We start from the raw sequence: 16,498 nt of genomic DNA, 5'->3' as shown, positions 1-16,498 counted from the left end.
AGTCTGTTGTTTTTCAACAGAACAAGCAGTCCTACAATTGTAGCAGTTAGAGGATTGAGAAAAACCATTAAACACCGACGGGGTGCTGATAATGATCAGCTTTTATTTATTTATGTAACACCTTTTATCCAAAAGGAAAACTGTTGCTGTAACTGCTTAAAAAGTATTAGCTGGAGTTTGGCTTCAATTAGTTTATTAGGTTTATTTAAATCTGCTAGTACATCTAATACTGCGCACACACGATCTTGCATTCCGACAACAAAACCGTGGATTTTTTTCCCGACGGATGTTGGCTCAAACTTGTCTTGCATATACACGGTCACACAAATGTTATCATTAATTCCGAACGTTAAGAACGTGGTAATGTACAACACATACGACGAGCCGAAAAAAATGAAGTTCAATAGCCAGTGCGGCTCTTCTGCTTGATTCTGAGCATGCGTGGAATTTTGTGCGTCGGAATTGTGTACACACGCTTGGAATTTCCAACAACAAGTTTTGTTGTCGGAAAATTTGAGAACCTGCTAGCAAACATTTGTTGTCGGAAATTCCGACAGCAAATGTCCGACGGAGCCTACACACGGTTGGATTTTCCGACAACAAGCTCACATCGAACATTTGTTGTCGGAATGTCCGATCGTCTGTACGCGGCATAACACTTCTGTTCCTCCAGACTAACTATGCTACTGTCCAAAGGTGCCCCCTCATCCAAACCAAGGGCACTCTAAAATATAGGAGGTGTGTCACTGGCCAGAAGAAAAAAAGCCTAGAAAAAAAAAGAAAAACAAATGCAGCCACCACATCTAATGATTGGTAAGCTGCAATATATTACATTTGTGGTTTTGGGGGTTTTATTACCACTTTACTAGCCATGAACAGCCCCAACTTCACCTAATTATATTGTGATGGTTGGTAGGGGAATAAAACAAGATGTTTGCCTCCACCACCAAAAACTCTTTAAAATAGCTTTTGAAACACACATTCATATAACTGGTGGAAACTAAAGTATTTATAGAATGTTGCGATCCATTAATATATATTGTGATTTGGATATTAAATTAAAGTTCCACTTTTTTGTGTTTAGTTAAATATAAAAAAAAGTTGTATTTACCTTTGAAATTTAAATTAGAATTCATAAATTAAACTTAATTAGTCTCAGAACAGTCCAGTAGTACATGGTGATTTAAATAGTAGTGCTATAACAAAAACTAATACTAATTAGCCATAAATAAATAGATGAATGCTAGGCTAAGAGTATTTTAATTCTGCAAGACCTCAGTTATAAGTACTACCTTTAAAAAAAACACTCACCTCTTGTAAATCTCAGCACCGGCATTCTGTTCTGTACTGTTGATCACAATGACATGGTTAGAAATGTGACACTCTCGAGGAAGTTTCTTAGTTGGTAAGTAGAGTAAATGGGTTGGGCTTCATTTGAATAATATCCTCTTCCTCTATTGCTACATCTTCTCATAGATAATAAATAGAATATCTTTACAATATGATGTCACCTTTTACTGACCAATGTTACCTCTAGCTAGAAGGGTATAAAAGTGGCCACTTCACATACCATTGCAGCTCTTGACAGTAGCTGTAACACAGAGTACACATCTAAAGGTCAGTCTGTTCATTTATTACAATTTTTTTTTTTACATTACTGCTTTTTTATTTAATTATTAATTTATTTTTTATTTATTTATTTTTTTTACAATACTGCTTAATATTATTTATTGTTAATTTTCAATATTGTGTGCTAATTGTTTAGTCCAGCTTTACTATATGTTTTACCATGTTTGTATTATCACTTTTTTACATTTTTTATTATATTTACAATAAGAATCAGAATGCATAAATGTTTCTCTGTTTTCAGCAATTAAGGTGACAGTCACGAGAGCATTGCAAATTATTAATTATCTTTTTCAACACAAAAAATACTTATGGAAAGAAATACTTAGGGCTGCTCCAAGGCTGCCCCTGGCATAGAAAGGGATTAGGACTATCACGGTACCCGTGGATAAGGCAGGGGTTATAATAAAATAGACAATTTATTTAAGAAAAGGACATGATAAAAGACAATTATATGTAAATTAATAAACAGTCAATCACAACTGTACACGGTAAATACAGATGGTTTCAAAGGAACAAATAAACCCCATTGGTAGTATGGGGAGCTGAGATATATGTCTTGACGTGATCCTCTACATATTTCGCGACTGTAGTCGCTTCCTCAGGAGGAGTCAATCATTCCCATCTATGAAGTACATATAGTACATGTATAAGTACAAACTCATAGTTACATATTCACAAATAATTTTTATTATTTAGTAACAAAAAAAGAATCAAAATGATATACAGTAAAACACACATTGGGGGTTATTTAGGAAAGGCAAATCCACTTTGCACTGAAAGTGCACTTGGAAGTGCAGTTGCTGTAGATCCGAGGGAGAAATGCAAGGAAAATAAAAAACAGCATTTTAGCTTGCACATGATTGGATGATAAAATCAGCAGAGCTTCCCCTCATTTCAGATCTACCCCTCAGATTTACATTGACTGCACTTCCAAGTGCACTTGTAGTGCAAAGTGGATTTACCTTTCATAAATAACCCCCCCAAGTATGAATATTGAAGTTCCTATTCATTCATACATTGCTTACGCATGGGGACCAGCGGAAAAAAATACTTAAAAGCGGTATTAAACTCAAAACCAAAAATGTAATATATTGCAGCTTACCAATCATTAATGTGGTGGCTGCATTCGTTTTCTTTTTTCGTTTTTGGGATAAAGGTTTTACATAAATAAATAAAAGCTGACAATTTCAAGAACCCCGGCCAGTTTAAAATGGTTTGTTTCAACCCTCTATCTGCTTCATCTGCAAGACAGCTTGTTCTGTTGAAAAACAACAGACTTACTGGCAGGATCATCAGGTGAAAATAAAGGAAAGAAAACCCAAAAAAAGAAAACTAATATAGCCATCAAATCTAAAAATTAGCAAGCTGCAATATATTAAATGATTGATTTTGTGTTTAAAACTGCTTTAAGCAAAGTATTATTATAACAAGCACAAAGACATAATACAAATTTGTAAACGTGTATTTAAATGATGTACTGTTGTGTAATATTTGGCTAATATAAAACTAAATAGGATATGTTCTGTCACATTCAGTAGTATTATTACTGTTAATTTAGTAGTGATGGTAGTAGTGGTAGTGTAGACTGTAGTAGGAGCATTAAACGTTTTTAATGTTCTGATACAAGTTGACAAATTGAAGTTGAGTTCAGTAGTTTACAACATCCAATCTGTTTGAGTCTTTCCTCTGCATTTCCTTTTCCTTGTCAGACTCCCTTTGATGATTGCATGACATCATCATTGTGTTGGTTTCCTTGACAGCGTGCAATTGGAGACAGAACTAATATAATTAACTGCAGATCAGAATGTGCATGATTTTAAGATTTATTGATTGTGGGTTCCCACCAGGTATCCTTGATCTCATCCAAATCCATAGCCTAACTGTTATCCTGCGCTAACCTTAAACCCAAAACTAAACGTTTATTATATTGCAGCTTACCAATTCTTAGAGATGATGGATCTTTTTTAGGTTTTCTTTCTCTCATTTCCATCTGGCAATCTAGCCAGTAAGTCTATTGTTTTTCAATAGAACAAGCTGCCCTGCAGATGTAGCACTAAGGGGATTGAAACCATTTACCACTGACAGGGGTACTTACAATGAACAACTTGTATTCATTTATGTAAAACCTTTATCCAAAAAATAAAAACACCTGTTTCTGTAACTGATTAGCTAGAGTTTTCCTTCAATTTGTTAGTGTATTTAAATCTGCTGGTACATCTAACATTCCCATCCCCCAAACTGACAATGCTGCTGTCCAAAGGTGCCCCCTGTGCTCCTTCATCCAGAGTGGAGGCACTAGGGTTGCCACCTCAGCCCTTTAAAACTGAACATATATTAATTACACATTAATTTACAGCAGATAAGGTATCAAGTGAGTTTAAAGTGATTGTAAAGGCAGAAGGTTTTTTATCTTAATGCAGTCTATGCATTAAGATAAAAAGCCTTCTGTGTGCAGCAGCCCCCCTCAGCCCCTCTAATACTTACCTGAGGTCCCTCTGGATCCAGCAATGTTGCAGGAATGTCTCGGCTGCCTGGGACTCCCCTCCTCATTGGCTGAGACAGCAGCGCTGTGCCATTGGCTCCCGCTGCTGTCAATCAAAGTCAGTCAGCTAATGAGGAAAGAAAGGGGGGTAGGGCCGGGCCATGGCTCTGTGTCTGAATGGACACAGGGAGCTGTGACTCAGCTCGGGTGCCCCCATAGCAAGCTGCTTGCTGTGGGGGCATCCAACAGGAGGGAGGGGCCAGGAGAGCTGAAGATGCACCCCAGAAGAGGAGGATCCAGGCTGCTCTGTGCAAATCCACTGCACAGAGCAGGTAAGTATAACATGTTTGTTATTGCCTAACTAAGAAAATACGAAACTTTACAATCACTTTAATGTCTGCCTTAATCAACCACAGAACATATATAATTAATATGTCTTCGGTTTTAAAGGCATAAGGTGGCAATACTAGGAGGCACTCTAATACAGGAGGTGTGTATTAACCTGGTAAAAACAGAGGGAAAAAAGCCTAGAATACAAAACAAATGTAGCCACCTCATTTAATGATTGGTAGGCTGCAATAAATTACATTTTTGGTTTTGGGTTTATTACCGCTTTAACTACTTCAGCCCCGGAAGATTTTCCCCCTTAATGACGAGGCCATTTTTTGTGATATGGCACTGCGTCACTTTAACTGAGAATTGCGAGGTCGTGCGATGCTGTACCCAAACAAAATTGATGTCCTTTTTTTCCACATACAGAGATTTCTTTTGGTGATATTTGATCACCTCTGCAGTTTTTATATTTTGCGCTATAAACAAAAAAAGACCTAAAAAAACACAATATGTTTTACTTTTTTGCTATAATAAATATCCCCAAAAAATTTTCAAAAAACTAATTTCTTCATCAGTTTAGGCCAATATGTATTTTTCTACATATTTTTGGTAAAAAAAATTGCAAACAGGCAAATATTGATTGGTTTGCGCAAAAATTATAGCGTCTACAAAATAGGGGATAGATTTATGGCATTTTTACTATTAATTTTTTTTTTTTACTAGTAATGGCGGTGATCAGCGATTTTTAGCAGGACTGCGACAGTGCGGTGGACAGATCGGACACTTTTGACACTTTTTTGGCACCATTGACATTTATACAGCGATCAGTGCTATAAAAATGCATTGATTACTGTATAACTGACACTGGCAGGGAAAGGGTTAACACTAGTGGTGATCAAGGGGTTAAATGTGTTCCCTGGGAGGTGTTTCTAACTGTGGGGGAAGGGGACTGACTGGGAGTACAAAGAGATCGCTGTTCCTAATCACTAGGAACAGGCAATCTCTCTCTACTCCCCTGTCAGAATGGGGATCTGTTTGCATTGACAGATCCCCGTTCTGGCTCTCTGAGGAGCGATCACGGGTGACCGGAGGTCACATGCTTTAGCTCCCCCGCTGTGCAGCGCACACATGCATGCCTGCTATAGCTGTTAAAGAGACCGCCGTACCAGTACAGCGATTTGTGGGAACGACCCAACCTGCCACATAATTGCGGCAGCTGGTTGGTAGGCGGTTAGATTAGTACCTACACATTAACCTTAAAGTGGTTCTAAAGTCAGAAGATTTTTTTTGTGCAGCAGCCCCCCTCAGCCCCCCTAATACTTACCTAAGCCCATCTTGATCCAGCGATGTTGCACAAGAGTCTCGGCTGTCCGAAACTCTCCCTCACCATTGTCTGAGACAGAAGTGGGGGAACCATTGGCTCCCGCTGCTGTCAATCAAAGTCTGTGAGCCAATGAGGAGAGAGAGGGGTGGGGCTAAGATGCAGCTCAGTGTCTAAATGGACACACAGGGCAGCGGCTCAGCTCAGGTGCCCCCACAGCAAGCTGCTTGCTCTGGAGGCACTCGGCAGGAGGGAGGGGCCATGAGCGCCGGCAAGGGACCCGAGAAGAGGAGGGTCCAGGCTGCTCTGTGCAAAAACCATTACACAGAGCACGTAAGTATAACATGTTTTTTATTTTTAAACAAAGATACTGAGAGGTTAATATCACTTTAATTTTACCCCTAAATCTAACCCTAAAACTCAATGTAAAACCCAAACATATATTGAACTATTATTATGTCAGAAAATGAACTGTGATAATGGAAATGATATCATGATGACAAATTTAATAGGTACGATGCCCGGCGGGTGTGGAGAGGCGACTCTTTGTACATCTTGCCGCATGTATGCGTTCCTTGATCATCCGATCGAGGGCGAATACTGCTGTGCAAAATGTAAGCACATTGTTTCCCTGGAAGCCCAGGTTCTGAATCTGGGGAAGCAACTGTCAGCACTGAGAAGTCCCTCCATACCAAAGGTGAGCCAGGAACGTACACGGCAGGTGCCGGCAGGGGCCAGCACAGAGGCGGGTGGAGACAAAGAGGTGCAGGCACTAGCAAAGAGTAGATGGGTCAGGAGGGGTAGAGGGGGAAGTGCCAGGGAGGCCGATCCAGGACTGGAGCATCCCAATAAGTACGCTCCATTGAGTGACATTGGTGTAACCAGTCAGGGACCAGCACTGCTGGAGATGAGGGACTCTCCTAGCTGCCAGGGGAAGAACTCCTCCAGTGAGAGTGGGGGGGGCAGCAAAGGGAAAGGAAAGACAGATTCTGGTGGTAGGGGACTCAATTCTTAGAAGGACAGAGAGGGCAATCTGTAACCAAGACCTGAAGCGCCGAACAGTATGTTGTCTACCGGGCGCTCGGGTTCGGCACATCACGGATCTTGTGGACAGATTACTGGGAGGGGCTGGGGAAGACCCGGCTGTCATGGTGCACGTTGGCACCAATGACAAAGTCAGAGGCAGATGGAGTGTCCTAAAGAACGATTTTAGGGACTTAGGAGCTAAATTGAGGAAAAGGACCTCCAAGGTAGTGTTCTCAGGAATACTACCGGTACATCGAGCCACACCAGAGAGGCAGAGGGAGATTAGGGAAGTAAACAAGTGGCTGAAGAGCTGGTGTAGTAAGGAGGGGTTTGGGTTCCTGGAGGACTGGGCCGACTTCTCAGTCGGTAACCGGTACTATAGAAGGGACGGACTGCACCTAAATGAGGAGGGTGCAGATCTGCTGGGAATGAAGATGGCCAAAAAGTTAGAGGGGTTTTTAAACTAGGCGATGGGGGGGAGGGTCCAGAGACAGTGATAGCCAGCGCGGAAGATATTCCAGAGGGTAGTATTGGGGGCATTAGTGGTAGGTTAACCAAAGCACAAAAACACAAGGTGAGTATAGTAGCAAGTCCAAGTTGCAATCTTGAAACACCCAATACGAGGACAATATGCGACCGGTCTAAACTATGTGGCATGTTCACCAATGCCAGGAGCCTGGCGGACAAGATGGGTGAACTAGAGATACTGTTGTACAAGGAGGATTTGGATTTTGTGGGAATTTCAGAGACCTGGTTCAACAGCTCTCATGATTGGCTGGCAAACATTCAAGGGTATACCCTATACCGCAAGGACAGAGAGGGTAAAAAAGGGGGAGGGGTATGCCTATATATCAAGAATAATGTACAAGTGAATGTGAGAGAAGACATCACTGAGGGGGCTAGGGAGGAGGTGGAATCTTTATGGGTAGAGCTCCAAAGGGATGAAGCTAAGGGGAAAATAATACTGGGAGTATGCTATAGGCCCCCTAACCTGAGGGAGGAAGTGGAGACGGATCTCCTATCACAAATTGGATGAGCAGCAAGGATGGGAAGTGTTATCATAATGGGGGATTTTAATTATCCAGACATAGACTGGGCGGAGGGAACCGCGCATTCATTTAAGGCTCGCCAGTTCCTTAGTGTCTTGCAGGACAATTTTATGGGTCAGATGGTAGACGCACCAACTAGAAATAAAACATTACTAGATCTACTGATTACCAACAATACAGACCTGATAACAGATGTGGAAATACGGGGCAATTTAGGTAACAGCGATCACAGGTCAATTAGTTTCAGTATAAATCACACAAATAGGAGACATGAAGGGAACACAAAGACACTGAATTTCAAAAGAGCCAACTTCCCTAAACTGCAAACCTTGCTAAAAGGCATAAATTGGGATAAAATATTAGGAACAAAGAAAACGGAGGAGAGATGGGTTTGCTTTAAGAGCATATTAAATAAGGGCATTAGCCAATGTATCCCATTGGGTAATAAATTTAAAAGAGCGAACAAACATCCTGGATGGCTTAACTCCAATGTAAAAATGCATATAAAAGCAAAGGAGAAGGCCTTCAAAAAATACAAGGTTGAGGGATCATCCACAGCATTCAGAATTTATAAAGAATGCAATAAGAAATGTAAGGGTGCAATTAGGATGGCTAAGATAGAACATGAAAGACACATAGCGGAGGAGAGCAAAAAAAATCCCAAGAAATTCTTTAAGTATGTAAACAGTAAAAAAGGGAGGACAGACCATATTGGCCCCATAAAGAATGAGGAAGGACATCTGGTTACAAAGGATGGGGAGATGGCAAAGGTATTGAATTTATTCTTCTCCTCAGTCTTCACGAGTGAATCGGGGGGCTTCAGTAGCCAAAACTGCAGTGTTTATCCTCATGACACAACACAGGAAGCACCTACATGGTTAACAGAGGACGGAATTAAAATTAGACTTGAGAAACTTAACATTAATAAATCACCGGGACCAGATGGCTTGCATCCGAGGGTACTTAGGGAACTCAGTCAGGTGATTGCCAGACCATTGTTCCTAATTTTTACAGACAGTCTATTGACTGGAATGGTACCAGCTGATTGGAGAAAAGCCAATGTAGCACCAATATTTAAAAAGGGCCCAAAAAACATCCCTGGGAATTACAGACCAGTTAGCCTAACATCAATAGTATGTAAACTCTTGGAGGGGATGATAAGGGACTATATACAAGATTTTAGTAATAAGAATGATATCATTAGCAGTAATCAGCATGGATTCATGAAGAATCTTTCTTGCCAAACCAATCTATTAACCTTCTATGAGGAGGTGAGTTGCCATCTAGATAAAGGAAGGCCCGTAGACGTGGTGTATCTGGATTTTGCAAAAGCATTTGACACAGTTCCTCATAAACGTTTACTGTACAAAATAAGGTGCGTTGGCATGGACCATAGGGTGAGTACATGGATTGAAAACTGGCTACAAGGGCGTGTTCAGAGGGTGGTGATAAATGGGGAGTACTCAGAATGGTCAGGGGTGGGTAGTGGGGTTCCCCAGGGTTCTGTGCTGGGACCAATCCTATTTAATTTAAACAGTTCAATCTCTGTATTTGCAGACGATACTAAGCTAAGCAGGGCAATAACTTCTCCGCAGGATGTGGAAATCTTGCAAAAAGACCTGAACAAATTAATGGGGTGGGCGACTACATGGCAAATGAGGTTCAATGTAGAAAAATGTAAAATAATACATTTGGGTGGCAAAAATATGAATGCAATCTATACACTGGGGGGAGAACCTCTGGGGGAATCTAGGATGGAAAAGGACCTGGGGGTCCTAGTAGATGATAGGCTCAGCAATGGCATGCAATGCCAAGCTGCTGCTAATAAAGCAAACAGAATATTGGCATGCATTAAAAGGGGGATCAACTGCAGAGATAAAACAATAATTCTCCCGCTCTACAAGACTCTGGTCCGCCCGCACCTGGAGTATGCTGTCCAGTTCTGGGCACCAGTCCTCAGGAGGGACGTACTGGAAATGGAGCGAGTACAAAGAAGGGCAACAAAGCTAATAAAGGGTCTGGAGGATCTTAGTTATGAGGAAAGGTTGCGAGCACTGAACTTATTCTCTCTGGAGAAGAGACGCTTGAGAGGGGATATGATTTCAATTTACAAATACTGTACTGGTGACCCCACAATAGGGATAAAACTTTTTCGCAGAAGAGAGTTTAATAAGACTCGTGGCCACTCATTACAATTAGAAGAAAAGAGGTTTAACCTTAAACTACGTAGAGGGTTCTTTACTGTAAGAGCGGCAAGGATGTGGAATTCCCTTCCACAGGCGGTGGTCTCAGCGGGGAGCATTGATAGCTTCAAGAAACTATTAGATAATCACCTGAATGACCGCAATATACAGGGATATACAATGTAATACTGACACATAATCACACACATAGGTTGGACTTGATGGACTTGTGTCTTTTTTCAACCTCACCTACTATGTAACTATGTAACTATGTCGGAAGGAATACTACCAAACAATGAATATTAGCACATTTTTACAGGAAAAACTATTGGCTAACCTACTCTCAGCTAAAGCAGAATACTTCAGTCTATGAGCAGCCATGATTTTTAGGTGATTTGGATTATTACTAGTCATACATATATTATTGGTAAACCTATTAAAGTGAAGAAGCCTGTTGCGGCCCTACATTACTCAGCACCGAGTACTGGATCTTATAAGGCTTGTCTCTACCTTGCAATGGCACATAAAATAAAAGAGGAAAGTAAAGGTATATTTTATCATTTTACCTGGCATCAGGCAGACTACCTGAGATCAAACGATCTGCCATCATGAGATGGAATAGTAAAGTATACAGCAGACAGGAGATCTGGAGTCCAAATTCACTTTTGTGTACAGTTATTTTTGGTAATGAGTCATTTAAAATAATGTTATTATAGCATAATCAGATGAAAATGATTAATTCAAAATCCCAATTTATTGTTCTGTAGAATGTTAGAAGAACACGAGTCATATAAATGATGAATGATATCAGTTATAAGAAGAATCCGATGAAGAAATGATTTGGCAACATGTACAGTTACAGTTCTTCCTAAACCCACAGACTCATTTAAATGATGTCAGCTTCATGGCAATATAATTGCTTAGTTGATGTCATCCCTACTGTAAATATTAGGCTGGAGTCACACCTATGCATTTTTAGTGCTTTTTGCATTTTGCAGATTTGCGCTACAGTCCATTTAACATGGTTTCCTATGGAACACGTTCTGTAGTGCAAATCTGCAAAATGCAAAAAGAACTAAAAATGCATAGGTGTGAATCCAGCCTTACTTAGTAAAAATATTCAGTTTTTATTTTTTAAGAGACCATTATATGACAAAAAGACAGAGTAAATCAGAGACCCCAAAGATTACCTTACTAGGGTCCTTTACTTTCGAATTTGAATAGAGAATGCCATGAGCAAACTACTCACAGAAAATATAATTCTTTTCCCAATAAAACACATCCACTAGAATGCCAAGGAAGTTATAGATCTAAAAAAAAAAAAAAAAAAACATGAACAGCCAATATTATAATTATAGGTCATAGGGTTCTGTTAAAATAATGGGATCTTAAACTGAAACCATATCATAGTAATAAAACAGATGTTATAAAGATTTTCATTTGTCTTTATTTCCAGACATAAAAAAAATAACCAAAGAAACATGACTTTTTACGATGGTGTATTTCCCTTCTACCCACAAGCAAGAAAGGAGTGGGCCTTTAATGTGAATTTCATTATTGTTGTCATCGTATTCTTGGTGTTTGCCAGTGCCTTTATTCTGATAATTCCTGGAATTAGAGGAAGAGCCGTGAGTTATTTATTACTGTAATATTATATTATGAATATATTATATAGTTATCTGTCTGCATTTCTATCTAGCTATCTGTCTGTCTATCTATAATAAAATAGCATAACTAAGTATTAAACATGTGCATTCGTTTTCGTATATTTTTTGGGTATTTTCGTTATCGTTTTAATAAACGATAACGAACGCGCAGAATCCGAAAACCGAAAGATCCGACATAAACAAATGCTTTATTTTAGTTTTCGTTGTGACAACAGTTCGATATAGATAGGAGATTCAACATGATGCTAACAATAGTGATCTGTGTCCATCGAACCTGTGGTTGAATGTGCCTAACCTTAGCTCTATTAGTCCAAGATTATTCTACATAGAGAGAAAAGATTCAACATAGAGAGAAAAGATTCGACATTATAGAGACAATAGCAAAAAAGGAACATTCGACAGACACCATAAGCCTTCAATGACAGAGTCAACCTTAATTATTTTGGATTTTCGGATGAATGCATTTTTTAACGAAACAAAATAAATAAAAACGAATTTCGGGAGTAACTAAATAAATTTATTTTTCGGACAAAAACAAATTCTGAAATGAAATATTTCAGTGTGCACATGTCTACTAAGTACATAACTTGTCCACTTCTAAATTCCTACCTAGAACCAGTCTGTTTTAAATTTGTTTCTTTGCCTAACACTGTATAGTAGTATTTCTGTTTTTGTAAGTATACTGCAGTTTGTGTTCATTCATACAGACCATGATGCAAATATCTATCTATCTACAGTAAAACCTTGGTTTGAGAGTAACTTGGTTTGAGAGTTTTTGGCAAGACAAGCAAAATTTTTAAATAAATTTTGTCTTGGTATACAAGTAGCGTCATGTCACAACTAAGTATAAAAAAGAAGAGAGGCCCCTCTAAGTGTAGCAATATGGTTACATTTAATGAAGGTACAACATTTAGCAACATATTGCTACACTTAGAAGCGCCTCTCTTCTCTTTTATACTCTGTAGCTCCTGCTGGATTTTGTTTCTAATCCCCTTGTGGAGGCTAACATTTGTGGATGGACATTTTATGGTTACACAACCTATCACATTATTATAATCTTTCTTTATGGACTATAAACTGAAGGACCTATGAATAAATGGTTGTGGAACAAATTATCTGTGTTTCCATTTCTTATGAGGTAAATGTTTCCAGAACGAATTATGCTCGCAATCCAAGGTTTTACTGTATCTATCTATCTATCTATCTATCTATCTATCTATCTATCTATCTATCTATCTATCTATCTATCTATCTATCTATCTATCTACACTATATTGTCAAAAGTATTGGAACACCTGCCTTTACACACACATGAACTTTAATGGCATCCCAGTCTTAGTCCGTAGAGTTCAATATTGAGTTGGCCCATCCTTTGCAGCTATAACAGCCTCAACTCTTCTGGGAAGGCTGTTCACAAGGTTTAGGAGTGTGCCCATGGGATTGTTTGACCATTCTTCCAGAAGCACTGGAGGTGCTGAGGTCAGGCACTGATGTGGATGAGAAGGCCTGGCTTGCAGTCTCCGCTCCATTTCGTCCCAAAGGTGTTATATCAGGTTGAGGTTAGGACTCTGTGCAGGCCAGTCAAGTTCACCCACCCCAAACTCGCTCATCCCTGTCTTTATGGACCTTGCTTTGTGCACTGGTCTAAATCATTTCATGGAGGGCGGATTATGGTGTGGGGTTAGTTCCAGTGAAGGGAACTCTTAAGGTGTCAGCATACCATGACATTTTGGACAATTTCATGCTCCCAACTTTGTGGGAACAGTTTGGGGATGGCCCCTTAATGTTCCAACATGACTGCGCACCAGTGCACAAAGCAAGGTCCATAAAGACATGGATGAGCAAGTTTGGGGTAGAGGAACTTGACTGGCCTGCACAAAGTTCTGACCTCAACCCCATAGAACATCTTTGGGATGAATTAGAGCAGAGACTGCAAGCCTGGCCTTCTCGTCCAACATCAGTGCCTGACCACAAAAATTTGCTTCTGGAAGAATGGTCAAATATTCCCATAGACACACTCCTAAACCTTGTGGACAGCCTTCCCAAAAGAGTTGAAGCTGTTATAGCTGCAAAGGGTGGGCCAATTCATTATTGAACCCTATGGACTAAGACTGGGATGCCATTAAAGTTCATGTGCATGTAAAGCCAGGCGTCCCAATACTTGTGACAATATAGTCTATCTATCTATCTATCTATCTATCTATCTATCTATCTATCTATCTATCTATCTATCTATCTATCTATCTATCTATCGTGGGAGGATTTACTCAAATGCTTTTACTTTAGTTCTTTTCATCACCTACAGTCAAGTCAGTTTAGTACCTTTGGGCTTTTGCCTACTTTTATTAAAAAAGTAAAATTCCAAAACTGCAACACCCGTTTTCTACACTTACAGCTGACATCCTGGAGCCCCTCAACTTTCATAAGTGAGAACATTGGGTGACATCTAACCCTCCTGACACTGTGACAAGGCACAGCACTGTCAAACTATCTATTATTGAGGTGCACCAGGGATGCAATAGCTTGCTGGTCTCAGAAGTCTTTCTGTACTTTTTCCAGAGTGCAATATTACTAAAGATGAAATATTTCAGACTTTAAAAGAGGTAACAGGGGACCGTTCAAGTCCCCTCCTCCATCCCGGTTCAATAATGAAATTTAGAAAAGAGAGCAAAGGGCGGGACTTTACATGAGGCACACGGACGCAGTGGAACAATTTAAGTAATAAAAGGGCTTTAATAGATTCAATTAGTCATGTATTAACATATATATTGATAATGCATATTGCTATATATCAATTATTGTATATTTCACTTGAATCTAATATTGCACAATGATATACATTCCAACAAGGAAAAATTTACAATTACATAAAACATGGAATGCATATGATACACATATAGTACTAGGTATCTATACAGAGAGACACACTAAAGTGTCACTTGATGGGGATAAAAGAAAACAAACAAAAGGAGAATAGATCTAGATGGAACGTCCATACATCGTTAATGGTAGTATATATATGTCGGTAGTTGTAAGCTCTACGCGTTTCAGGACCTTTTAGCCCCTCATCAGGAGCAAAACCGAAATAGTTACCTAAGAATGGGGAAAACAACCATGTAAGATTAATTTTAAGGGGCAAGTGGGCAAATGTGAAATATGAAAGCCCCACACATATACACATTGTGCTCACAGACTTACATGTACATCTGCGCAGTGGTGGTGCAGCCATGTGAGTCACAGACCAGCTAACGATGCCACATCCCGGAGCTGAGGGGGGGCTACGAGGCGGACACAACCCACACAGACAAAACCCTGGGTTGGTCAGACTATATGAAGTGACAAACGTGTGAACCAAAAATCGCTCCAAATTGGAGACCTCTGTAAAAAATGTAAAAAAGGGAGGTGTGTAAGCAGGCAAAAATTGTGTATGTGTAAGAGTAAAGCAAACAAGGATAGGTAAGTATGAAGGAATGAAGAAAATGTAGGAAGAATGCGGAAACCATAGTCAGTTATTTTCACTTATTCTTCTTACTCACTCACTTTCTAGCTTCCTTCATCTGTTGACACTTCCTTTACACCTGATGGTTTCCACATTCTTACTACATTTTCTTAATTTGTTCCATTGCGTCCGTGTGCCTCATGTAAAGCCCTTTGCTCTCTTTTCTAAATCTCATTACTAAAGGTTACTTCTGATCACAGAGGAGCCCCTCTCAGATTCCATTCCTCACAGTGTCACAAAATGGTGGCACCCTGGGTAAATTCAGTCCTCTATCCCCTGATAGTTGTACTAATGGGTACATTCTCTTTGAACCTGGATTCTGTTGCATCATTGTGAGTATTACGTGCAAAATATTTCATTGCAGCCTTATATATGAACACTTACATGTTCTTTGTACACAAAATACCATTCTTATATAACAAATTAAAAAAGCTATTTTTTTTTTTTTTATTTACAGAGAATATCCTGGACCTTTAGAGTCATAATAAGCTTGTTCATTGGAGCTGTAACTGTTGGTAAGAATGTTAACTGTCTTCTGGAAATTAGAGTTCTGTAGTATTACAGACGGAAAAAAAGTGTTTCAGATTTAGTGCTAAGGTTCTGGGGTAGGTTAAAGCTTTAATTTCGGTTTAAATAGTTTGTTCAGGCCAAGCTGCCCAAACAAACTATTTCCCTCACTAACAAGTAGTTGAGGCTACATACAGTATACAGCACTGTGTTTCATGGGCAAGACGAAACCCTCCTGTTTCACACCCAGAACAAAATATTGTCAGTCTGAGCAGTGGTCAGCCATTCATAGGCAGCTTTGTATTCTATTATTGAATGCAAGGTTTCCTTTGATTGGCTAAGTCAGAGAGGCGGGCTGATGATGTCACATCTCATACACTATTTTATGCTCTAGGGCCTCTGCTAAAATATATATATATATAATGTTTGGGGGTTCTAAGTAATTTTCTAGCAAAAAAAAGAGAAAAGGTGATTTGTACATGTATGAGATAAAGCAGAATTGGCCTGGGGGTAAAGTGGCTACTGTAATTTCATGTTTCCCATATTACACATACATTTACGGTAAACAGAAAATGAATGTTCAAAAGAAGCATATTAAGCAACTTGTCTCTATTTAAAGAATATTCTATAAATACATTTGTTTTTTTCTACAGTTGTTAACTTTACAGGAGATTGGGAAATTGGCTCAATCAATGCTACAACTACGTATAAGTCTTTCAGTAGTGTTGTAGTGAATGCAGACATTGGGATAAATGTTGGGCTGAGTGGTGTTAACGTCACTTTAAAAGGTAAGACTAGCTAT

General features: G+C 39.4%; 2 protein-coding genes across 2 annotated transcripts in view; one reads left to right on the top strand and one right to left on the bottom strand.

Annotated features, from left to right (window-relative positions):
• Positions 1–1,452, bottom strand: part of LOC141131529 (dual oxidase 1-like) — an 85,699-nt gene extending 84,247 nt beyond the window's left edge. The window contains exon 1 of the mRNA XM_073618900.1: positions 1,312–1,452. Coding sequence (XP_073475001.1) covers positions 1,312–1,336 — 25 coding nt within the window. The 5' untranslated portion in view covers positions 1,337–1,452. The remainder of the gene's footprint in view (positions 1–1,311) is intronic.
• Positions 1,453–1,509: 57 nt separating this feature from the next.
• Positions 1,510–16,498, top strand: part of DUOXA2 (dual oxidase maturation factor 2) — a 28,829-nt gene continuing 13,840 nt past the window's right edge. Inside the window, exons 1-4 of the mRNA XM_073618902.1 lie at positions 1,510–1,617; positions 11,480–11,651; positions 15,647–15,704; positions 16,350–16,484. Coding sequence (XP_073475003.1) covers positions 11,505–11,651; positions 15,647–15,704; positions 16,350–16,484 — 340 coding nt within the window. The 5' untranslated portion in view covers positions 1,510–1,617; positions 11,480–11,504. The remainder of the gene's footprint in view (positions 1,618–11,479; positions 11,652–15,646; positions 15,705–16,349; positions 16,485–16,498) is intronic.

This window comes from Aquarana catesbeiana, linkage group LG03 (genome assembly GCF_042186555.1).
Source record: "Aquarana catesbeiana isolate 2022-GZ linkage group LG03, ASM4218655v1, whole genome shotgun sequence".
Lineage (NCBI taxonomy): Eukaryota > Metazoa > Chordata > Amphibia > Anura > Ranidae > Aquarana > Aquarana catesbeiana.
The sequence above is the reverse complement of the archived record's forward strand: the minus strand, read 5'-3'. Positions and strand labels throughout refer to the sequence as shown.